The sequence below is a fragment of the Peromyscus leucopus genome, chromosome 23 (genome assembly GCF_004664715.2).
Source record: "Peromyscus leucopus breed LL Stock chromosome 23, UCI_PerLeu_2.1, whole genome shotgun sequence".
In the NCBI taxonomy this organism is placed as follows: domain Eukaryota; kingdom Metazoa; phylum Chordata; class Mammalia; order Rodentia; family Cricetidae; genus Peromyscus; species Peromyscus leucopus.
Genome location: NC_051082.1, coordinates 43366552 through 43391603, shown reverse-complemented (window position 1 = coordinate 43391603; position 25052 = coordinate 43366552). Strand labels below are relative to the sequence as shown.

The 25052-nt window shown below is 39.1% G+C and overlaps 2 protein-coding genes across 3 annotated transcripts in view; both read left to right on the top strand.

Moving 5' to 3' along the window:
- Positions 1-25052, top strand: part of LOC114684384 (cytochrome P450 3A13-like) — a 75155-nt gene that overhangs the window by 40600 nt on the left and 9503 nt on the right. For both annotated transcript variants that reach the window (XM_037198478.1, XM_037198479.1), the window contains 5 exons: positions 1792-7662; positions 12673-12790; positions 22346-22521; positions 23448-23564; positions 24132-24225. In XM_037198478.1, coding sequence (XP_037054373.1) covers positions 1792-1887 — 96 coding nt within the window. In that variant the 3' untranslated portion in view covers positions 1888-7662; positions 12673-12790; positions 22346-22521; positions 23448-23564; positions 24132-24225. The remainder of the gene's footprint in view (positions 1-1791; positions 7663-12672; positions 12791-22345; positions 22522-23447; positions 23565-24131; positions 24226-25052) is intronic.
- LOC114684395 (cytochrome P450 3A13-like) overlaps positions 22488-25052 on the top strand; it is a 99226-nt gene continuing 96661 nt past the window's right edge. Inside the window, exon 1 of the mRNA XM_037198477.1 lies at positions 22488-22521. The gene's annotated coding sequence lies outside the window, so the exon portion shown is untranslated. The remainder of the gene's footprint in view (positions 22522-25052) is intronic.

Below are 25052 nucleotides of genomic sequence, written 5' to 3'. Positions count from 1 at the left end.
TCTGGAATCTGGTGTATTTAAGAGTGTTCACAGCATTAATAATAAAAAAAAACTACATTTCTTAGCAACTATCAAACATTATAGCTCCTCAGCCACGGGTGGGACTATGTTTCTACACACACACACACACACACACACACACACACACACACACACACACCATTTTGGATTGAGTTTGCACATGTTACATATCTTGTGCATGCTGCCACAGCATTGTAAGTTTATATGTGCATCTGCCCTTGTCTCTCTAGAAAATACTATTTCCTTGAAGTCTGTGACCATGTCTAGCCTTACAAATCCTCAGCCCCCTTCTGTGCACTGTTAATATAAGGTGTCACATTTAGAAACATGTTTAGAAAGATCTCCTCTGAAGAACTTAAGAATATGTTGTCAATACCTTAAATGAAGCAATACCCAACAAGTTTAATTTCATGACCCTTGTATTAAATATGACTCAGTAAGTTTTCCTCATGGAAGAAGAATATTATGTAGTCATTATCCTTTGGTGACTTTAGGTCAGCTGTCCTCCTGCTCTGTACTTGAATACAGTTCGGTAACTTTGTTTTGATGAAAGCCAATCTGTAGGTAACTGGCAATCTTTAACAAACTCAAACTACCTACAAGACAGCCTTTCTCAAAATATGAGGCAACAATTGCGTATTCTTCTGCTGATATATGATTATTACTCTGTAAGCGAGCCTTCTCTTTCACAAACCGACAATAATGTCATTTAAAAAATTAGTCAAAATGAGTGCAAATTCCCCTTTTAGCACTATCTTAGAATTTTAGAAGAGAGAGAGAGGATTAATATCATAGTGGTACCTAAAGCCCCCCCCCACATTCATGAACCCTCATGTATCAGATTGGAAAGTAAATGCATTGTGATAGTATTATCATGTACCAAACCTACTCATGGTTTTCTTTCCAGTTTTACAAAATGAAAATTAACTTTATATCACCCTTTAAAATCTGTTTGCTATGTGTTCACAAGTGTTCTTTACAAATTTCAAATTTCTAATTTTCAGTTAAAATTTAGAACAATAAAGAAGACAACCATCTCAATTTTGTCTCAGGCCTTTTACACATTAGATGCTCCATATGTATGTTGAAGTATGAATAGATTGAAGTATGTTTTCATTTTCTATATAAGCAATTCATGGCATTTGGTGTTTGTCTTAATTGGAGATTCTATTGTAATGATGAGACACCATGACAATAGCAACTCCTATGAAGGAAAACATTTTTATTGAGGTGACACCTTACAGTTTCAGAGGTTTAGTCCATTATCATTGTGACAGAAAGCACAGTGGCCTGGAGGCAGACATGGTACTGGGGAATTCTTTATCTGTATACAAAGGCAACAGGAAGTGGCCTGAGACACTGGACACGTGTTTATCATATGAGAACTTAAGGTCTACCTCCATAGTGACACACTTCCTGTAAGGCCACATCTACCCCAAAAGGACATACATCCTAAGAGTGCCACTGTCTTTGGGGGGCATTTTCTTTGAAAACATCACAATGTTAAAAAGTCTTTTATTCACTTATAAAGATGAATTTATTTATTTCTAGAAAGTAATCCATATTGTTCAAGATAGTACAGAACATGCTATGTAAACAGTCAAGTCTTAACCTTGTATTTCTCTGCCCTCTTACTTCTGAATGCTATGGTCACAGCCATGTGACAACAGAGGAAGAAACAACTATTGTTCTTAATATATTGGTTCTACTAGCCTTCTGTATAATTGATGATTTATTTAACTCATCAATGTATTTATTCAACTATTTTAGGTTCCCTTGAAATTAGGTAAGAAAATGGCTCAGGCTCCAGAAAAGCCTGTTGTCCTGAAGATTATATCAAGAAATGGGGCCATAAATGAAGGTTGATTTTATCTCAAGTTCTGGTATGTTCTTCAAAGAGTTCATTCTAAATACCTGGATTTTAATTTAATCTGGAAGAAAACCTACATGAATATGACTTTAATCTACCACACTTCATGACACAATCTTCAATTATTTTTTATTGTCTTGATTTTGTGTATGGACAGAAAATAATTATTTAGCAATCTTTATGTTCTCTCATGTCAAAATTTGCCCATTTTCCCAAAGATAGAACAATATGTTTCATTTCAATACTGATAAAAGATTTCTCCTTAATTGTGTCAATAATGTTTCCATTATAGAATCTTTAATTTCCCATTTATGGGTGAGCATTCCACTGACAATTATTCTTTGCACTTTGATGGATTGTCAGCTTTTTGTTAACCACTATCCACTTCAAAAAGAAATTACTTTGATTATATCTGAGGGCTATATTAAAATATTGGTAAAACATGCTAATTTAGAAGGCAGTTGGATATTAAGACCATTTATCAGAGCAATAGGTCCATTCTTGTGTCTGTGAGCTCCTCAACCATGGGTCCTTGGCTAGAGAATAAACATATGTTTCCTTCTATGGAATGGAGTTAAATCCAAATAGAAAGTGGTTGACTACCCCCATAATATTCATGCCATTATCCTATATATACATGAGATAATCTTGCCATGCTGGTTATTATGGGAGTTTATGGGATTCACTGCTGAGTAAGAAAGACTGTTGATTTCTTTCCCCCTAAAGAATCCTCCCAACTGCCTTCCAGTACTATAAAAGATTATCATCAAGGAGAAAGTTTCCTGTTCAGTACAATGTTGACCCTGCCTATAACCAATGTGTTTACTGTCTTCTGCTCTAGGATCTTACCCTCATGTTCTGCTTAGGAACCTAGAGCAATGGTAGACCCCTGTAGTTTTAGGTGTTGTTCAGGACAACTCTGGTGAACAATCTGAGTGTAGATATCCTACATCTGGTACATGTAGAAATAGATGGGCTATTTATTAGACACCTTTGGCTTCTGAAAGGACCATAATCCTCAATTTATGGCATGTTTTCATATGTACATGTAAAGATGATGAAAATGTAGCTTTCCATCCTGGTTTGTTTCAATTGCCCACAAACTGTATCCAGTCCTCACAAAGGTACAAACTAAAAGTAAAACAAGAGAGGAAGAGAGATGACTTATCCTTGAACTAGAATGGTCAGGCAAAAGACGTCACTACCTTCTGCCAGGGGTCAGGAGGGTGCTAACAAACTATGCATTCTAGAAGTTCCTGTTCAGTGGGTGCCAGCTATAGGGTCTCCTTTTTTCTCATAGCACATTGGCCAACAGGCTACAGGGAGAAATGGAGCAGAACCACTGAGTAGGGTTTGAATGGCTAGAGTATTATGGAAAGAACCTCTGAGAGTCAGCTTAATTTCATTCCAGAGAGTGGGGGGGAATATATAGGATGGGGACACTAGCTTGGGCATCACATGCTCATAGTATTCTTTGTTTGTATTATACTGGGACAACACCCTGGCAAAGAAGAAAGAGGAGGAGGAGAAAGGATGGGAAGAAGAAAGGAAATCAGGAAGGAAGAAGGAAGGAAGAAGTAGAAAAAAAACAAATAATTTAGTTTTTAAGAGTGATCCTATCTCAGGTATTCTATAGCAACATAAAACAAAAAAAACAATAATGACATCTAAGTGGAAAAATTTTCACAGCCATGTATTTCCATTTACCTATTTTTGTAGAAGTACTTTGTTTCCATGGTAGTACAAGAATGTTGCAACCAGCCCATGTGTATCAGTTACTTTCCTCCTGCTATCACAGGACATGATGCTCAAGACAATTTATAAAAGATGTGATTAATTGGAATTATGATTTCAGAGAGCTGTTTTCATAATGGTAGATCATTATCTATGTTTGGGCCTCCAACCTACATATGGCTCTCTGCAATGTCTTCCTAGCTGCTATAAGGATAGGCCATTAAATCCTAATTATAGCATCCATCCTATCTTCTCATTTAAAACTCCAATGTCATTCACATTTCTCTAAAAACAACATAGGCAAGCCTGTCACAGCAATAGCCCACTCCTTGGTAGCACCTTCCTTCTTACTTTTTTTGCTGAGTTAAAACACCATGACTAAGACAATATCTAAAAGAAAGCATTTAACTGGGCTTAGAGTTACAGAGTATTAAAGTTTGTAGTTGTGAAACAAAGGCATGCAGACAGGACATCTGCAAGCTCATATCTGGATCCAGAAGCAGGAGACTGAGAGGACACTGAAAAAGACTAAACCTTTTGAAACCTCAAAGCCTACTCCCAGTGACACAACTCCTTCAATAGGCCTGCACCTCATAATCCTTAAAGAGTTCAATTGGAGAACAAATATTCAAACATTTGAGCCTATGGGAACCATTTTTATTCAAATCATTAATCCATTGAATGCTAGCTCTCCATAGCTCCACCTTCACTGAGTTTGTGCTGCCTCTACAGACATTTTGCAATAAAATACTTCTTGGAGTGCCTGGTCTGGTTTCCTTTAGAATAGTCTTGTACACACCTGCCCTACTTTTCTGTTACCCTCAATGCATCCTAGCACAGTGAAATACTAATTCAGACAGGTGCACTAGGTCCTGCAGACCAGGAATATGCCTTGTGATTGATCAAAATAGAGTGTTGTGTTCTTGAAATAAGAAATTGTGTATATTGAGTTGGTAAGAACTCAAGGAAAATCCTTGGGGTTTGTGTTACCACAATGAAATGTCTCCACAGAAAGCCCTTACTAATGCCTGAATAATTATGCATATTCTTTTATTGTATGGGTAGTGAATTCATTATTTCCATGCACTCATCAAAGAATTTTTTAATTTAGGTGATAGTTAGAGATAACATCTTGGGAACTGAGGAGATTTATGAGACTGAAACTAGTGGTCCTTTTTTTTCTCTGCTCCATGAGGTTCATGGAGTTCATAAATCTGCATGAACTTAAAAAAATACTTTATTATTTCTAGTGATTCTTAAGTTGTTTTCTTGTTTGTTATGGTATATACATCTCTTTCTTTTTAACATTTTATTATATTTGAAAATTTTATCTGTGTGCCTATGTGGTCTCCATCTCATGTCACTGCATTGAGCTGGTGGGCATGCTTCTCTGGGATTGCTCTCTGTGTCCATGGGCAGTTATTGAGTCAGACCAAAGACTTTGCATATTGGTATGTTTGGTTCCAAAACAATCTTTCATCAAGAAAGACATATACCAAAGGCTAGAGGGGAACCTGACTTGACTAAAAAGACAGTCTACAACAGCCTTCATGTTAGGTGACCTCCTAAGCTTTGGACTGGCAGCTGCAGGGTCTGGGATATCATCTTTAATGGTACAAGACAAATATTACAATGACCTACAAGCTATACAGACATAGAAATGCCTGAAAACTTTATTGCCCACCTACAAGCCTTGCTGTCTTCTGTTGCTGAAGTGGGTTACAAAACAAATGTGATTTAGACCTCATATTCTTACAGCAAGGTGGGCTATGTGAAGCTCTTGGAGGAGAATTTGTTTCTATGTTGACTATTCAGGGATGATAAAAGAATCACTGGCAAAGGTCAGAGAGGGGATGGCAAAATGCAAAATGAACAAGAGCAAACACAGAGCTGGTTTCAGACACTGTTCAACTCATCCCCACGTTTGACTACTCTGATTTCCACTTTGCTGGTTCCCATACTGATTTAGTTACTCTTACTCACCTTTGGTCCCTCTGTTCTGAACAAATTAGTTTCCTTTATTAAGGAACAGATAAATACAGTACAGGTGATGGTGCTGGGGTCTCAGTACCTATCCTTAGGGACCCTCAGAGAGAACCCGTGATTAGGTCCTGTTAAGTAACATCTAGTGAGAGAAATGAAGAACCCAGTCCTTTGCCCAGACCCTGCTTTGGCCCTTCTGCAGCCATGACAGATTGTGGAAAAGACCCAGCATTATGGAGGCACCTGGCTCAGCAAGATGTGCCCTTGAGCCACTGACATTGATCCTAGCTCTAGTTATTAAGAAAACCACACCAGAAATGCCCACATGGTAAAAGAAACCAGTTGAAAGTTACAACTAGCAGGCTCATGATAAAGATAAAACGTAGTAACCACAGCAACCACTGTAAGAGATAAAATCTTTGCTGTGGCTGCAACTGACCAATTAAGCCAAGGTCAGCACCTCTGGATGGGAGGTACACCAATCCTGAGTTTGTTCCTTTGCAGCCCATAAAGCTCCAAATCCCCCTTGCTTTATACTCTATAAATACAATGCTCTACTGCTATGAAATATGGAAGAAGAGGACCAAATTAACTTGCAATAAAAGACTGTTTGCTTTTGTATTAGATCTGTTCTCTTGGTGGTCTTTAGGGGGTCCAGATTCTGGAAATACCACCACCATGTGAATCCCAGGATCAAACTCAGTTTGTTAAGCTTGGCAGCAAGTGCCTTCATCTGCTGAGCCATCCCATCAACCTCCTTCCTGTTTGTTTGTTTGTTTGGAGGGTGGGGGATGTGGGTGTAGGTACATATATTGGTATATCTACTTCTGCATGCATTCGTAGAAGACAGACTGTTAGTGTCCAGTATCTCCCACTTTTTCTCTTATTTTTTTTAAGACAGGATCTCTTAGTGAACCTGGAGTTCATCATTTCAGCAGGAATAGATGACAACAAGCCCCCAGGTTTTGTGTCTATCTCCACCTTCACTCTTAAGCATTCAAGTGCCTTACCCACTAAGCAATCTCCCCAGCCTTCTTTCTCTCACCTGTAAGTTTGACTGTAGTGTGTCTGTGGAAGTGCCTTGGATGAGATTATAAGGATGGATTGATAAAGTAGAAGGATGAGCAAAAAGGCACTTAAAACATGTCTTTTATTGTAAGTGTGGTTTCTAGTGATATTCTTAGAAAACTGTAATTTATAACTGGGAAAGGAGAACGGCCTTAAGCAAATGTAAATTATACTGAAATTATTGAGTCTCAAATAGAGAGAGGACTCTAGCAGACTCCTGGATGAGGGGCTCCTGTCTCTTCCCATGTCCCATATTTTCCCTGATTCTGTATCCTACCTCATAAGCAGCTGTCACTAACAAAGGAAGAAAAGGGACCACAGAATGTCCATTACTTGGAGAACAACCAGATCTAGTATGTCCATATCTTGTGCAAGATCAAGGTTATGACATTTGGAGAAATCTAGTTTCATCTTCTGCTTTGAACCATGCTCTCTTGCAGTGTATATACAGAGTCTCCCCAGTGTGCTAGCATTTCAGTGATTGTAAGAACATGTTTTTGGTCTCAATTCTCAAAAACTTCCATGATTTGCCATTCATTCAATTTCTGCTTCATCATAAATGCACTGCCTGGATCCTCTTTTTTTGGCAGCAGACGCTGAACAGGCTTTGTGCATAGCCTGTTTGCTTGCCCTAAGTTGCCCTTTTGTTCTTCCTCTTTTCCTGTGGTCAGTAAGTCACAGGATGTTTATGATACAGCTATTGCTGGGACATTGTTTCAAGAATCAGCTCTCTGCTTGGGGTCTTGCTGTTTGGCTGAACTGCTGGGACCTGGATGGGAACCTGAGGACCGTACCCTGACCCCATGGAGAGTAGGAAGTAGCAGGGTATATAAGGCTGATGGATAGTCAATGAAAGTGCTCTCTTTGAATGACGAATCACGGTGTGTCCTGAGTGCTGCTTAACCTCGACGTCCCTCGCCAGTTCTCGGTCCCAGGCTGTGAGGGTTGCAGCAAGTGGAGGTTCCATCGAGACTTTGAAAGAAGGGGTAAGTGTATGAGGCTCACCTTCACAAAGGAAGGGGGAGGATTGGATGTAACAGAGTAAAATAGGGTACGTACCATGGAAAATTCCACAGCTAAGGCTCAGTTGGCCACTGAGTTGAGAGAGCTGTTGCAGAAACAAGGAACAGGTATTAAGTCTAGTACTGCACTCACATTTGTGGACACTATAGATGAATCTAGCCCGTGGTTTCTGACAGGAGGAGGGTGGAATATCCCTGATTGGGAACAGGTGAAATGTGATCTACAGAAGGCATTGCAGGATACGGGACCAGAGGTGTTTCCTATTGCAGCCTTTTCTCTTTGGAGGCTGGAAAAGGATGTGTTATTAACTGACAAGGTGAAAGTGAAGGAACAATTAGCAGAATGTGAGCAGGCTTTTGCCACTGCCCAGGAAGCTGAAACTAATGAATCTTTAAAAGGGGAAAAAGAGGAAGAGAAGGCTATGAAACCCCGCAAGAGACTTGCAGTTCAGGATGATGAGAGTGACCTTGAGTCTATATATGAGTTGTTGGGTGAGGAGGAGCGGTTAGAGAAAGAGATCGAAGAATTACAACGGCGGCTGCAGAAAACAAAAGTAAAACATAAAGAGCCTTCAGCTCCGATTTGCTGTCATCTGCCTCCTCATAATCCATACTGGTTGGATAGGGACAATCAGGGTGAAAAGGAGGAAGGGAAATGGAGGGGACTTATCTGGCAGGATATTGTTCAGACTTATCCCGTTTCCAAAAATGTTAATGTTGCCGGACAAGCCGTCAGGAATCATGTACCTTTGACATTTAAAGAAATGAAACAATTAAAAGAAGCAGTGAGCAGTTATGGTCTGCAGGCTCCATTCACTGTGACACTTTTTGAGTCCTTTTCAGCTAGTTATTTAACACCTAGTGATTGGCAGCAATTATGCTGTGCTGCCCTGTCTGGAGGAGATTATCTCTTGTGGAAAAGTGAGAATTATGAAAGATGCTTGGAGCTGGCATGCATTAATGCATGGGCCAGTCAACCCCAGAGGGATTATGACATGCTGTCAGGTCCAGGGCAATATGCTGATATTCAACAGCAAATATTGTATGACCCTGGCACATGTTCAAATAGCTAATGCAGCGGTCTGAGCCTGGAAATCTCTGCCAAACCTTGCTGCAGGAGAACAAATTTCAAAGGTCTTGCAAGGTCCTTCAGAACCCTATGCAGATTTTGTGTCATGGCTTTTGCAATTGGCAGGAAAGATCTTTGGGGATTCTGATCAGGCCGTGCCGGTAGTTAAACAGTTGGCATATGAGAATGCAAGTAAGTAGTGCAAAGAAGCTTTAAGAGGGAGCAAAGGCAAGAGTTTTAATGACATGCTTCATGTCTGCAAAGTCATAGATGGTGATCATATTACTGGACAAGTTTTAGCTGCTGCCATGAGACATGGCTTGCAAGGCATGAATGGCCGAGGTGCTTGACCTAAAGGATGTTTCCAGTGTAAGCAGGAAGGCCATTTGAAATGCGATTGCCCACAAAACAATCCAAACCAGTCACTTGGACTATGTTCCAAATGTAAAAATGGGTCGGCACTGGAGTAGTGAATGTAGATCTAAGTAACCCACTACCTTCAGAAACAGGGGATGGGGCCCACTTCAGGCCCCAAAAGTCAGAGTGTATGGAGCTATGCAGACCCAAACAGTAATCCCAGGGAGTGGTCGCCTCCATTTCATTCCACAAAACAACCCCTTTCAATTGACCAACTCAGTCAAGGAACACCAGGAAGTAAAGGACTGGATCTCAGTTCCACCACCAGAGCAATCTTAACCCCTCAAATGGGACCTCAAGCACTACCCACTGGAGTTTATGGCCCCTTACCAAAAGGATCTGTGGGACTGCTTTGGGGTAGAAGTAGAGCGTATATGAAGGGCATAAGGATTTTGCCTGGGGTGATAGATAATGACTATGAGGGAGAGATAAAAATCATGGCAGAGGCAACACAGGGGGTCTCAGTGATCCCACAAGGGGAGCGTATAGCTCAACTACTTCTGCTTCCTATTGTTTCTACAAAAAATAGAAGTTTATGTGTGGCCCAGGGAAAGGGAGGTTTCGGGTCCACTTGTACTCCTCAAGCGTTCTGGGTAGCCCACATAGATTCTAGACCTAAATTAGAATTAAAAATTCAAGGTAAATCTTTTGTGGGGATTCTTGATATTGGGGCAGATGTATCTGTTATATCCAAAGAATACTGGCCTGCACGATGGCCTCTGGAGGATTCTACAGCAGTGTTACAGGGCATAGGACAGACCAGACCACAGAAAAGTGCCTGCATATTGAAGTGGAGTGATCAGGAGGGGCGTGAAGGACATTTTCAACCTTTTGTTGTATTAGGTTTACCTACTAACCTGTGGGGAAGAGATGTGTTAAAAACCATGGGAGCGGTTCTCACTACTCAAGCTCTAAAGGGAGAAAATCCGTTCGTTAATAATATAATGATGGATATGGGATGGACACCAGGAAAAGGGCTGGGAAAGGCAGAGCAGGGTTGTGTTGCTGCTCTTACTGCGCTGATGAGGTCACCAGACTACTTGGAGATCAGAGAGGCTTAGGGCATTTTTAGTATGGGTCACTGGTGTGTGGCCTTCTCCCACACCTATTAGTTGGTTATCTGATGAGCCTGTGTGGGTAGATCAGTGGCCCTTAACACCAGAAAAATTGAGGGCTGCCCATGAGTTAGTGCAGGAACAATTGTTGGCAGGGCATATTGTCCCTTCCATGTCCCCCTGGAATACTCCTATTTTTGTTATCAAGAAAAGGTCTGGAAAATGGAGACTTTTACAAGATTTACATGCAGTAGATGCCACTATGCAGTTAATGGGGGCTCTTCAGCCAGGCCTACCCAGTCCAGTTGCTATTCCCAAAGATTGGCATATGATAGTGCTAGATTTGAAAGATTGCTTTTTTACTATTCCTTTGACTCAGCAAGATCACCAGCGTTTTGCATTTTCTCTTCCTTCTATTAATTATAAAGAACCATATAAATGGTATCATTGGGTTGTTTTACCTCAAGGAATGGCTAATAGCCCTACTATGTGTCAAACGTATGTTGCAGAAGCCATACAACCCATTAGAGCAAAGTTTCCATATGTATATATTATACATTATATGGATGATATATTATTGGCAGTATCTACCCAAGACTGTGTATTATAAGTTTATGCAGATTTGCAACAAGTACTTGCAGCTGCAGGATTAGTGATTGCCCCAGAAAAGGTACAAAATATAGCTCCTTATCAATATTTGGGATATACTATAAATTCTGTAGGGATATTTCCACAGAAATTACAATTTCATATTGCAGAATTAAAGACATTGCATCATTGGCAGAGGTTTTTAGGGGAAATTCAATGGCTCTGCCCCTCATTCCAAATACCCACCAGAGAACTTAAGCCTCTCTATGATGTTTTAAAAGGAGATTCTTCTCCGACTTCCTTAAGGACCCTATCAGCAGAAGCCAAGGCTGCTTTAGGAAAGGTAGAACAAGGAACCTATCAGCAGAAGCCAAGGCTGCTTTAGGAAAGGTAGAACAAGCACTACAAGAACTCCAAGTGCAACAAATAGATTATACCAAACTCTTATTATTGCTAATTCTTTCCTCTGAATTTTCACCTATGGGAGTATTTTGGCAAACAGGGTACATATTTTGGGTGCATTTATCTGAAACCCCATCTAAACCTTTGAATGCATATTATGAATTAGTAATTCAACTCCTACGGAAAGCTAAATATATGGGGGAAACCTTGTTTGGAAAGTCTCCTGAGTGCATTGTACCCCCTTATACACAAGAAATGTTAACTTATTTGCAAAGAGAACATGAAGCTTGGTGCCTTTTCTTACGTAATTTTAGAGGCTATATAGATAGATAATCATTATCCAAAACATAAACTTATAGAAAGCTTTAAAGTGGGTAGTTTTATTTTTCTCCATATTGTAAAACAGGAACCTATTATGGGTGCTCATTTAATTTTTACTGATGCATCTAAAGGAGGTTTTGCTGTAGTCATCAGTGGGGATGAGGTAACATGGCTGGCAGTGCCCTCCATGTCTGCACAACAAAGCTGAGATTACAGCTTTACAATTGGCTTTGCAAGTTTACTCTTTAGAACCTATAAATGTCTATACTGATAGTTGCTATGTGGCCACAATGATGCATAGTATTGAAACCACTCCATACATTGGAAAACAGTCCACAGTACATTCTCAATTACAGACCATTCAAAGGTTAATTTGGGCTAGAAAACATCCTCTGTTTGTGGGCCATATTCGAGGGCACTCTGGTCTTCCAGGGGTGCTTGCAGAAGGCAATGCTGCTGTAGATGTAGCTACTCATTTCACTTGTGTAGTCACCACCTTTGATCAGGCATTTCAATTACATCAGAAATTCCATCTCAATGTGCAAACTTTACAGCATTGTACTGGCTGTGCTCACTCTGAGGCCTTAAAAATTGTATCTATTTGTGCCACTTGTGCTCCTTTTATTCATGTACCATCATTAGGTGTTAGTCCTCGTGGCCTACATCCCAACGATATCTGGCAAATGGATGTCATGCATATTTCAAGTTTTTGAACTTTATCATATGTACATGTGTCTGTGGACAGGTATTCTCATTATATAGTAGTCACCCTTCACAAGGGGGAGTGTGCACAAGATATAATTAAACATCTTTTGGCTGCTTTCTCTTATATGGGGGTTCCACAGTGTATTAAAACAGATAATGGGCCAGCTTATGCCAGCCAAAGTTTTCAGAAATTTTGTTCACAATGGAATATAATTCATAAAACTGTCATTCCCTCAACGACATTTTTCAGGCTCCTCTCCCTCTGAGGTTCTGGTCAGGTGGAAGGATCTTTCCACAGGCACATGGCAGTCCCCTGCGCCACTATTGGCTAGGGTGAGGGGAGCAGTTTGTGTATACCCTCCAGGTGCTGAGAAACCAATCTGGATACCAAAATGGTGTGTTTGGCCCGTGGAACAGACACAGAAATCTCAACATGAACAACCTCATGATTCTGATGGTGCTGATGGTCCTTAGCCCTTGGGTCTACACAGAGCCTTCATGGAGCCTGGTTAAGAATCCTCCAGTTTTGTTGCCAGTAAGTATTGAAAGCTCTGTGTTTCCTGCTGTCTTTGCTTCTAATTGGACTATTGGAACTATAGCTAGTAATGTTAAACATGATGTGCAAAGCATAAATGTCACCATGAATTTATGTAATTCCCTGTGCTTTGCTCGAAACCCTACTGCAGGATTCAATAACAACATTTTTTTTTCTTTATTCTCTGGAATGGCTCGGGTGTGGGAGGGGAGGAGTTAAATTGTTCAGCTTTGAATTGCAGCCTAAGTAATTGCTTGAGTCCTAATGTCACACATACTGTGGTGGTGAGAATTCCTGCCTTTGTCATGATGCCACAGGAACAGAATGCAGCAGAATTTCCCTTGCAACTCCATCACGGCAGACGGGACCTTGGCATAACTGCTGCTGTAATTGCTGCCATGGCAACTTCGGCTGTTGCAGCCACTGCAGCTGGATTGACTAATTCCCAGGGCGTGCAACAGGCTACTACTATTAATGCCCTGTCAGAAAGAGTAGCTGGTGCTTTGGACATCCAACAGACTTTAAATGGACAATTAGACAACATATGTTATGTGCCTATGGGTTTTCTGAAATATGTGTAACCCCTCATATTGTTGTGAATGCATCTGCTAATGTTAAAGAATTGAATGATTACTTAAGAGGGTCATGGAATGCAACTTTTGTAAATTTTACTTTGCAAGTAGTTCATGCCATTGTTCATATTAATGAAAGTAGAGTCACTCCTATTGATGAAAATGTTTGGTGGCAAGCTATGTCAAAAATTGCTGGATGGGTTACTAGATGGTCAGGGTCTGTTTCCCTACTTACCCTGTGTATATTGGGTCTTGGGCTCAGATTCTTCATGGTTTACCGATGGCATCTCCAGTTTAGTTGAGGCCAATGGGCAACCAAGCAAGCTTTATTAGCTATGCAGCACCCTGAATCTGCTCAGGTGTGGTTACATATGTTGGAAAGATAGTACCCAAAGACGGGCAACTCCTGTGCCTTGCTGACAACCTAAGACGGGATAAAGGGCCTCCCTGAGGACGGGAAAGTCAGACAGGGTTTTACAGGTGACCTAAGACAGGGGCTATCTGTGCGCTTTTAAAAAAGAAAAGGAGAGGACATGTTGGCAGCAGGCGCTTAACAAGCCTTGTGCATAGCCTGTTTGCTTGCCCTAAGTTGCCCTAAGGTGGGTGCCCTTTTGTCCTTCCTCTTTTCCTGTCGTCAGGGAGTCATGGGATGTTTACAATATAGCTATTGCTGGAACATTGTTTTAAGAATCAGCTCTCTGCTTGGGGTCTTCCTGTTTGGCTGAACTGCTGGGACCTGGATGGGAACCTGAGGACCGTACCCTGACCCCATGGAGAGTAGGAAGTAGCAGGGTATATAAGACTGATGGATAGTCAGTAAAAGTGCTCGCTTTGAATGACGAATCACGGTGTGTCCCGAGTGCTGCTTAACCTTGATGTCCCTTGCCAGTTCTCGGTCCCAGCCGTGCGGGTCACAACACTTTTCTAGCTGCTTCTCCTCTCCTGGGATAATCCATGTTCTGGGGAGAAAGAGCTAATCACCAACCTCACTATGTCCTCCTGATTCCAAGAAACACTGAGCCTCAGACCCTTTGGTGAACCTCTACAGCTACAGGTGTGCTGTGAAACAATTTCCTATGAGTTGATATATCAGTTTCTGGAGGAAGACTCAAGAAGTACTATTTGAGCTGGGCAGTGGTGGCTCACGCCTTTAATCCCAGCACTTGGGAGGCAGAGACAGGTGGATCTCTGTGAATTCAAGGCCAACCTGGTCTACAGAGTAAGTTCCAGGAAAGGTACCAAAACTACACAGAGAAATCCTGTCCTGAAAAAAAAAAGTACTACTTAAAACATTGTCTCCAAGACATAGGTTCCCAACCTTACTAACACTGCCATCCTTCAATACAGTTCTTCATGTTGTGAGGGCCACCAACCATAAAATTAGATTTTTTTGCTACATCATAACTGTATTTTTGCTACTATTGTGAATCAATGTAAGTGTGCAAGATGGTCTATTTTTTTGAGGATCTTGTAAAATTCACCACTTCATTTATACCCTCACTTTTTAAATAAGGAGATTTCTAAAATTTACTGTTTCAATCTTACATCTTATTGTTTCAGATCTGCTCTAATTATTGATTCATTATGGTATAAAACTGTGTCTAGAAATTCATCCTTCTTTTCTCAAGTTTTGGATTTAGTGAAATAATGTTTTTCAGATTTTCTTCCTAATTCTCTGGATTTTATGTTACTGAATCTTCATGATGTTATTGCCATCTGTAGTTTATCAATTTGGGCACTTTCACTTTCATTTGGTGGCTTTGTCTAAGGGCTTATTGATGATGTTTATCCATTCAAAGAATTTACTGCTTCATTGATTCTTTGCATTGTTTTTCCTCAATTATATTTACTTAATTTTTGCCTTCCTCTCAAATCAATATCTCTCATATCTTCTTCAATTTCTTTCTTTAGAGATTTAAAGTTCTTACCAAACAGGTCCTGCACTTGTTTACTTAGTGTTATCCCAAGGTATTTTATATTATGTGTGGTTATTGTAAAGGATGATGTTTCTCTGACTTCTTTCTCAGCCCTTTTATCATTTGTGTATAAGAGGTTTACTGATTTTTTTTTGAGTTTTTCTTGTATCCTGCCACTTTACTGAAGGAGTTTATCAGCTGTTGAAGTTCCCTGGTAGAATTTTTGGGGTCACTTATGTATACTATTATATCATCTTCAAATAGTGAAAGTTTAACTTCTTCCTTTCCAATTTGTATCCCCTTGATCTCCTTTTGTTATCTTATTGCTCTAGCTAGAACTTCAAGTACTAGATTGAATAAATATGGGAAGAGTGGACAGTCTTGTCTTGTTCCTGATTTTAGAGGAATCACTTTGAGTTTCTCTCTATTTAATCTGATGATCAATAAGACAAAAAGACAGTCTACAGAATGCTAAAGTACCTTCACCAACCCACATCTGACAGAGGACTGATTTCCAAAGTATATAAAGAGCTCAAGAAAGTAGACATTAAAATACTGAACAATCCAACTAAAAATGGGCTAAAGAACTAAACAGAGAATTTTCAAAAGAAGAATCTCAAATGCCTGAAAGATATAAAGAAATGCTCAACATCTTTAATCATTAGATAAATACAAATCAAAACAACTGTGAGATACCACCTTACACCTGTCAGAATGGCTATGATCAAAAACACTAATGACAGTCTATATTGGAGAGGATGTGGAGCAAAGGGAACTCTCATCCACTGTTGGTGGGAAAGCAAACTTGTACAGTGGATATCAGTATGGCGTTTTCTCAGAAAATTGGGAATCGATCTATCTCAAGACACAGCCATATCACTTGTGGGCATATACCCAAGGAATGCTAAATCATACCACAAAGATATATGCTCAACTATGTTCATAGGAGCACTATTCATAATAGCCAGAACATGGAAACAACCTAGATGCATGTCAAATGAAGAATGGATTAAGTAAATGTGGTAGATATACACAATGAAGTACTACTCAGCAGAGAAGAACAATGACAGCATGACATTTGCAGGCAAATGGATGGAACTAGAAAATACCATCCTGAGTGAGGACAAACATGGTAGGTGTTCACTCATAAGTGCATACTGGATATAAAGCAAAGAACAATCAGACTGCAACCCACAGAACCAGGGAGGCTATATAGCAGGTGGGACCCTAGTATGACTGTGGCTTATAATAAGTTTTAGTTTTACTCAATTACTGGGCAAGCCTCAATGAAACATTTCACTATTAGGATAAGAATTTGTACTGTATCAAGCTGATAATAGAAAAATACATAAATAAATAAAAATGAAAAAAGAAACAAAAGCTGAAATCAGAAAATAAAACAAACCAACAAACAAAACCCTCAACACAGGTCCCCTCTAAGCAAACAGCAAGTGCTTGCTCTTAATCCCTAAGCCATGTCTCCATTCCTTATATGGTTCAAGGTCCAAAACTGTCATCAATTGAAACAGTGATGGCTGCTTCTTTTTAGCTCCATTTCTTCAGGAAGAAAAATGTTTTTCAGTCCTTTATTCTAAGGGATGCCTGTCTTTTATGACAACACACTTTTCTCTGATGCAAGATTGTTCCTGTACCCATTATTTGCAAGGTGTGTGTGTGTGTGTGTGTGTGTGTGTGTGCATGTATGTTGTTCACGTGTGTTTGTGTTGTGTTTGGAGAGGGTGCATGTACATATATGTTGGCATGCATTTGGATGCTCAAAGTTGGCATCAGGAATTTCCTTGCATAGTTCTTCACTTTATCCATTGAGATAGAGCCTATCAGTCAAACTGAGAGCTTGCTTTTACAGTGAAATCTAACTATATAATTTGTTCTGAAGATGCCTAGTTTCTACTTTTTAAGTGGTTGAATTTTTAATGGGCTGTCAACATCTGAACACATGGAAAGTACTTTATGGATCCATCTCCCTAGCCTTATTCCTGCCTTTTCATACATTTAACAAGAATGTGTGCTTAATATTTTACATTATTTGATTTCATTTTATGTGAATGGGTGTTATGCCTGCATATACATCCGTATGCCACTTGCACTTCTGATATCCATGGAGTGCAGTAAGGATGTTGGAATCCCTGGAGATGGAGTTACAGATTGTTATGAGCTACCATGTACCTCCTAAAAATAGAACCTGGGTTCACTGGAAAATGAGGCAATGCTCTTAACCACTGAGAAATCTTTGTAGCCCTTGGTCTGTCTAGATTGGGCAATTTATAATAATAATAATAATAATAATAATAATAATAATAGGTGTTGAAAGGTTTATAATTCTTTTGTGGATTTTGATTGGTGTTTTTCTACTCCTCTCTTGCTTAACTTTCACTCATGTGTAGTTTATTCTTGCCTGTGACCTAATGGATGTGAATACATTTCTCTTTAATGTGAAGGGTGCCTTCCAGAATCTTATGTAATTGTAGCTTAGTGGGTATGAACTCATTTTTATGGAATGATTTCTTTTCTTTCTCTATTGTGACAGAAAATCATTGTTTGGTATAATAATCTAGTTTCCTAATGTCTTTCCAAAGTTGAAATACACAATCCCAAACTTTTCTGGATTAAAATTTTCCCTTGAGAATTTTGCTCTTCTCCAGAGTGTTAGTGTATACCTTTATTCCCAGCACTTGGGAGGCAGAAGCAAACTCTGTAAGTTTAAGGCTAGATGGGCCCACATAGTGAGTTACAGGCAAGTGATGGGTATATAATGACATTTGTCTCAAAACAAAGGGAGAAATAGAGGGGCAGTGGAAGGATGTCTCAGAAGATAAGAGCATTTACTGCTTTTTCAGAGGACCGTGGTTTGCTTCCCAGTACCCATAGGGGCATAAACCCAGTCCATCTCTCTACTCATTGGAATTTTCTAATTTCGCCATCTTGTCTTCAAGCTCAAAATCTGCCCTGATACATTTTATTGGCAAGGCTTTCCACAAAGCCCTTTATTACACTGGATGTGTTCCCTCCAACCATTTCAGTATGGTCTACATTGAATTCCTGTTTCATGTTTTTTTTTAATTACCTTGGTTTTTCTTCATTTGACAGTTTCTTTGTGTCATTATGTGATTTATTGGGGATTAATTTTCTTCTCTAATTTTGTTGGCAATAAATATGATCATTCATATGAGAACTTTGGTATTTCATTCAATCCATTTCTGATTGGAGGTCATTTTTGGGGAATGGATAATTTTGGGAGAAATGCCTCAGAGAGTTACTCTTCTGACTCCTGATATTAAGCAAGTTTTCCCCTAGTAGAATTCAGATTTATAAGCACTCTCTACATTTCTTGGCTTTATGGCCTCTTCATTTGCAAAAGTTTCTTCCAATGTATCTGTTTTCATATCTTTAAAGTAAGAATGAAAATATTACAAGCACTACTTATCCCACAGATGTGAAGTATAGAACTCTTTTATTTGACTTTCAGTTTATAAAAAATATGTTATTATTATTTTAAAAATTGTGCTTATGTTCCATATGTATGTGCATGAACATGTATGCAGGTGCCCACAGAAACCAGAGGTGATGAATCTCCCTTAAACTAGAATTACAGGTAGTTCTAAGCCACCTAATATGTATATTAGGAACCAAATGCCATGTCATTTACAAGAGCAGAACTCTCTCTTAACCAATGGCTATCTGTCTAGCCCCTGTACTTTCTTCTTTTTTGTTTAATGTTCATACATACTATATAAAGTGTTTTCATCAAAACTGCTCCACATTCCCTGACCTCTAGTTCTTCTACTATACCCTCCATAACTCTTCCCTTCTCATTTCATGTGTTTTGTTGTTGTTGTTTAATATCCACTGATTCCATATAGGCCTGACTGTGTGCTCATGTGTATGAGATCATGTATTGGCACATAGGTAGTGATTTAGAACTCTACATTTTTATATTACCACAAACTTATAAGGCTCAAAGATCATCAAAGAAGAAGGACTATAGAGCCAGAGAGAGAAGTCATCTGCAGAGAAACAGACATGATAGTGCAGATGTAACAGTCTTATTAAATAAGAAACATGGAGCCAGATGCAGAGTTAAAAGCCCAAGATGTCAGAGCAGTAGCTAAGAGCTGATACTAAAAACTCTTCTTACCCTTCGCTGCTTCTGTCGTCCTTCCCCTCTGCTCATGCCGTCCTTCCCATGAACCCATGGGAGATAGAAGAATTCAAGAGATAAATGTATGTAGTCTTGTATCTGCATATTTTTTATTATGATCCTTTCTTTAGAATGACAGCTGTTGAATATTGATGTACTTGAGCACCAAAGAGAATTTCAACCTGCTTTCATGTTACCTTTATATGTGAGAGTCTGTTATGATCTCCTATGATCTATGGCTATTGGGGAGCAGATATTAATCACTGAGCTTCAGTTTCTCTGTCTATATGCCAGAGATAGTCACATAACCAGATTAAGAAGTTAAAGTCAATAAAACCACACAGCCATGCATTAAGATTTCATGAGCCACCAATCCTACTCTTCTTACAGACTGTTTCTAAGATTTTCATGTGTTCTTGGGTGGCAGACAAGTGCACTGCCACCAGTTTTCTTTCATATTTCTGATTATTTCTCAAGTGCATTAAGTATGTTCTCGGAACAAGACTGCATGAACATGTCTGCTTGTTTCTCACCCCACCTTAGACAAAACCTGAACAAGGAACCTCTGCAAGACAACCAACACACTACACAGGAGACCCCAGATGACATTTCTTCATTTGCATTGAATTTATGCATAGATGCATGGTAAAAGGCACTTTTTAGGGATACAATGAATTTTATCTAATGAATCTTGGAGGAAAACCTTTTTAATGTATAATATATGAATCTAGAAATGTTACATCACCTGATAATAGCAAAAAGCAAAACAAAACCATCATCACTAGCACTAACCCAACAACAACAACAAAAAATTAAAAGATGAAAGCAAACAAGTAGATGAAGAAGTGACTATGTTGTACCATGAAGACATCATTCTTCTATAACGCATGTCTTGCAATAATGAGAGGTGTGTTGTAAAAAATGGGAAGATTTGGTGAATGGTGGTGAAGTGTGTGGATTACTGTGAAAAGGAGAAAATACAGTTCAAAAGGATAAAAAGGAAGTATGTTCACAAACATAACCTTGTTTTTATTTTCTAAACAAGATTTGTTTTTATTTCATTTTGCCTACGTGTATGTGTGTGTGTAGCACTGTTTTGCTTGGTGCATGTTGAGGTCAGAAGATAATGCCAGATCCAGGGCACCTGGTATTACAGATGGCTGTGAGTCACCATCTTAATCAATGTCCTAGTGCTGTTAAGAGACACCATAACCAATGAAATAATTACAAAGAAAGCATTCCATTGTGAATTGTTTACAGTTTCAGAAGTTTAGTTCATTATCATCGTTCTGGAAAGCATGGAGGCATGCAAGCAGACATGGTAGCTGAGAGCTCTACATCCTAGTTTATAGACATCAAGAAGAGAGAGTCACAAGGCCTGGCTTGTGCTTCTGAAATCCCAAAGCCGACCCTCAGTGACAAACTTTCTCCAACAAGGTCACACCTCCTAATCCTTCTTATGTAGCACCACTCCGTAATGACCAAATATCCAAACATATTACCCTTTGGGGACCATTCCTACTCAGACCACCATAGCCACTATGTAGGTGCTGGGAACCTAAGTGGGTCCTCTGCAAAAGCACCAAGACTTCTTAACCATGAAGTCATCTTTCCAACCTGTCTTGTGTGATTCATAAAAACTCACTTGTGGGAACTCTCCCATCAAGATTGTGGTACAGGTCACAAGAGACAGTCTTATTGTCTCTTACCTTCATAGAGATTGAACTTTTTCTGGACCTGACAGTTAATTTAAGAATGTACCTTGAGATCACTTATGCTGATACCCTACTATATATTCTGTTTTGATTAACCTGCCTTTAAGAGAACAATGTTACAAACACCTTCACTTACCTTTGATTTCCCATGTAATGAGCTTTTACAACCTAAGCTAATGCCCAATTTTAATCTTAAATTATATATCCTTCCATACTCCTGACTCAGAGTAAATGCATGTGTGTGTTGTGGTAATCATTTGATGAAAGTAGCTCATAGGTTGGAAGTAACTCTATAAATAAATATCCACCATTAATTTTGCAAATTATATACAGATACAGCTTGGTAGCATATGCTCTCCATAAAACTCTGTTGAAGATTTCTGTAAAGAATCCCTCATCCATTGTCCATGCCATTTTCTCTACTGTCCAATAAATTCAGAGCTAATTACTTTGTTAGGGACACAAAAAGAAGCAGTAGGTATGCACAGATTCACAGGTACCAAAGACCAATAAACCACCACATGCTACAGAGAGAGGGAAGGCCCAGAGCAAGAAGTGAAAAATTCAAGCTTGGGTTTGTAACACTAACATGTTTTGGCGTCTATGGGTGTATATTAACACATTTAACTGACACAGGGAATAGGAAAATAATAGTGAGCAAAGCTCATTAATAATAGCAAAGTATAAGGGAAGTATATGCAGAAGCTATCTATGAATGCTGCAAAAATGACAATAAAGGAAATATATGGGAAATTTTAGTTTATCTGGAGATGATGTGATTTATTTATTTTTTGTCATTTTTGTTATTAAATGTGGTCATTCATCTTCTAGGGTATAAACATGGTTCCATAGAGGGAAATGTGCATATGTAAATATTTATAAAAGGAGCTGGTGTGCAAAGATTCAATGTGTTTTGCAATATAGACAGCTGTGTAAACATCAAAGGACATTTAATGTCAATCACTCTATTGCATTTCTGACAAACATCTATGACCTCTGGTCTTAAAAAGAACATTGGTTTAGTTATTTATTAATTTCCCAGGGGAAAAGAACTAAAAAGAAGTCAAAATGTGGGTTAACATGAACTATTATGAACTGTCAACTGAAGGTGTCACTCATGTTCTCCATACCCATGGAAGATACATAGTTGATCTTTCTACTGGCACTAATGACTTCTCCACCCCCTTTCCTAGCACATAAATACTGCAGATTGTCTTCATGGATTCACACCTGAACTCAGAAAGACACCGCATATCCTAACCTACTAGGAAAAGAGGGATTTCTGGAGGGAAAGAACAATGGACCTGATTCCAAAATTTTCCACGAAAACATGAGCACTGCTGGCTACCATTCTGGTGCTCCTCTACCTGTGAGTAATTGATTAGCTATTTCTCTTTTGTGGATTTAGAGGTGAATAATTCTCAGGCCCCTTTTCACTGTCAGAAAATCAAGAGGTATAATCCAATAGAAATTCGTACTCCCACAGCTGAACACATTTTTCCTGTAACCTAAATGATTTAATTCACTGTGCTTTTCAGCCATGTGTCTTCAAGTGATGTTAAAAATCCAACATTGAGAGACAATCTGGAGCAGGCTGAAAATGATTACAGTCTGCTGTTTCTCTTGTTGGTTTTCTGTCATTAGTTTGTCACATTGGGATAGGAAGGTTTGCAGAATATTGAAACCACAATGAGGGAAACAGGCCTGAGATGTTACTGACACTCAGGCCTGTCTGTCCAGAGAGTATTGTCGAGAAATTATTGGATAACTGACAGTAAACTAAGTGCCTGTGGCTGATCATCTAAGTACAGAAAACTGCTGTTGTGCTTTCTAGGGTCTAGGAAGAAACAGAACAGATAAAAGATGCTTTCTGTAGTTCATTGCCTCATGAGTTCATTTGGATAACTCATTGAGCACTTTGCATTTTCTGGGAAAGTTGGGAGCAAATATCCTTTGACCTCAGTAGGGCACAATTGACAAACCCATTCCTCCAAAGTCCACCCTGGAGAGACATGATTTTTTGAAGTTATCACAGGAATGTGTTTGAAAGGTTACTTGCAGGAGCATGAATGGCTCAAAGTCAACTGCAACATCAAAACCCCACATCTGAACAGAGGGCTCCCAAAATTGGTACCTTAAAAATATATTTTTATATTGCCCTGATGAATGTTTTGCATGAAGGTATGTGTCTGTATCATATGTATGCCTGATGACCATGTAAGTTAAAATGAGGCATTGGATTCTCAGGGACTGGAATTATAAACTCTTGTTCTTGATGGGTCATGTTGGGGACAGGAACGAAACCTGGGTGTTTGCAAGAACAGAAATTGCTCTTACCTGCTGAGCCATCTCCCCAGCCAAAAACTGCACCTGGAAAACTCTGCACAGTTTTCAGTCTGAGGGACAGGAAAGGTGAGAGCATCTTGTCATGGGGCTCTGCTGGTGAGCTGTCCTCCCCCTCTGAACAACCTCTGTTCCCTGCTTACTTAATGTTGAGGATGGGTCATGTGGATCTTACATTGCAGGTTACTCACACTGATAATGTGTGTTGACTTCCTAAGTCTGGTGAGACATTCAGCAACATTCAAACCAAGTTTATAAAGTTTTATTACATATTAACTCTAAGACTGTAACCATCAAGTGTTAACCTAAAAGTTTATAGTAAGATGGAATATGAAGGGGGTTATTGCTCTGAATTTTTATGTTATATTCTGTCCACTTGTTACCTCACTTTAGTAAATTCTGGTAATTAACAGTATTTGCATCCAGAATATATACTCACATATACATGTATATCTACTCATACAATACATATTGAGCCAATAATATACATATATATTGTATATATGTATACATAAATATGTATATTTTTATATGACATGTGGGAATGTGTATATTTATTTGTGTGTATGATAATGAATATTTATGTGTATGGTTAACAAGCTCATGATCTGACTGACTTTTTCCTCCATGTCTTAGGTATGGAACCTCTTCTCATGGACTTTTTAAGAAGCTGGGAATTCCTGGCCCCAAACCTCTGCCTTTTGTTGGGACAATGCTTAACTATAGGAGGGTGAGTGATGTTGGGTTCCCTAGTTTGCTTCTTGTGATGGTGTCACTTACACAAATATCATTAAACCCCATGTAGGTTCATCCATTCTAACGGACATTCAGATTAATTGTAAGGCTTTCAGTTGGCAGAATTGTTTTTGTTACACTCACATCATTGCCAGGTTACCCTTGGGTTTTGCTAACATGTGTTTGTGACCACAGGTTTGCAGCAGGTCAGGTATGACTTCAGGTTTGTGTCAGGTCAGGTGAGGACCCTGGCTATTAGCACACTAGGACCTGAAGGTAAAATGCTGATGTGTAGACTTTGAGAGCATCAAAGATTTTGTTTCCTTTTCAGTACAGATTCCAGAAAAGTACAGTTATTTTAATCAGTATTTTAAAAAGCACATGTAAGGCCACTGAGTATTCAAATCTAAGTTCAGTAATAATATTTACACTTCTTGCTGAGTATCTCTGGAACATGCCTATCAGGAGGCACATTGTTACTTTTGGGGAATATGCACATACTTGATTCCTCAATTGAACTTTTAATCCCAATATTACTTCCAAGGCACTAGCCAAGCTTTTGACACTTACAAGAAGATTTGCCTTTACTCCATTTCACTTCAAGGTACAACCCTATTCATAAGTCTAAAAGAACAGGAATATGGGAGACTAGATGATGTTCCCTATAAAACTCGGATATTTAACCAGATTGGGAGTTTTGTTTCTTGAAACAGAAGCAGAATCTTTATACAAAATCACCAACAAAAGACAAATTTGTAAGAAATATACATGTACGATTTGAAATATAATATGTATAATTGCATACATATATACATATACATG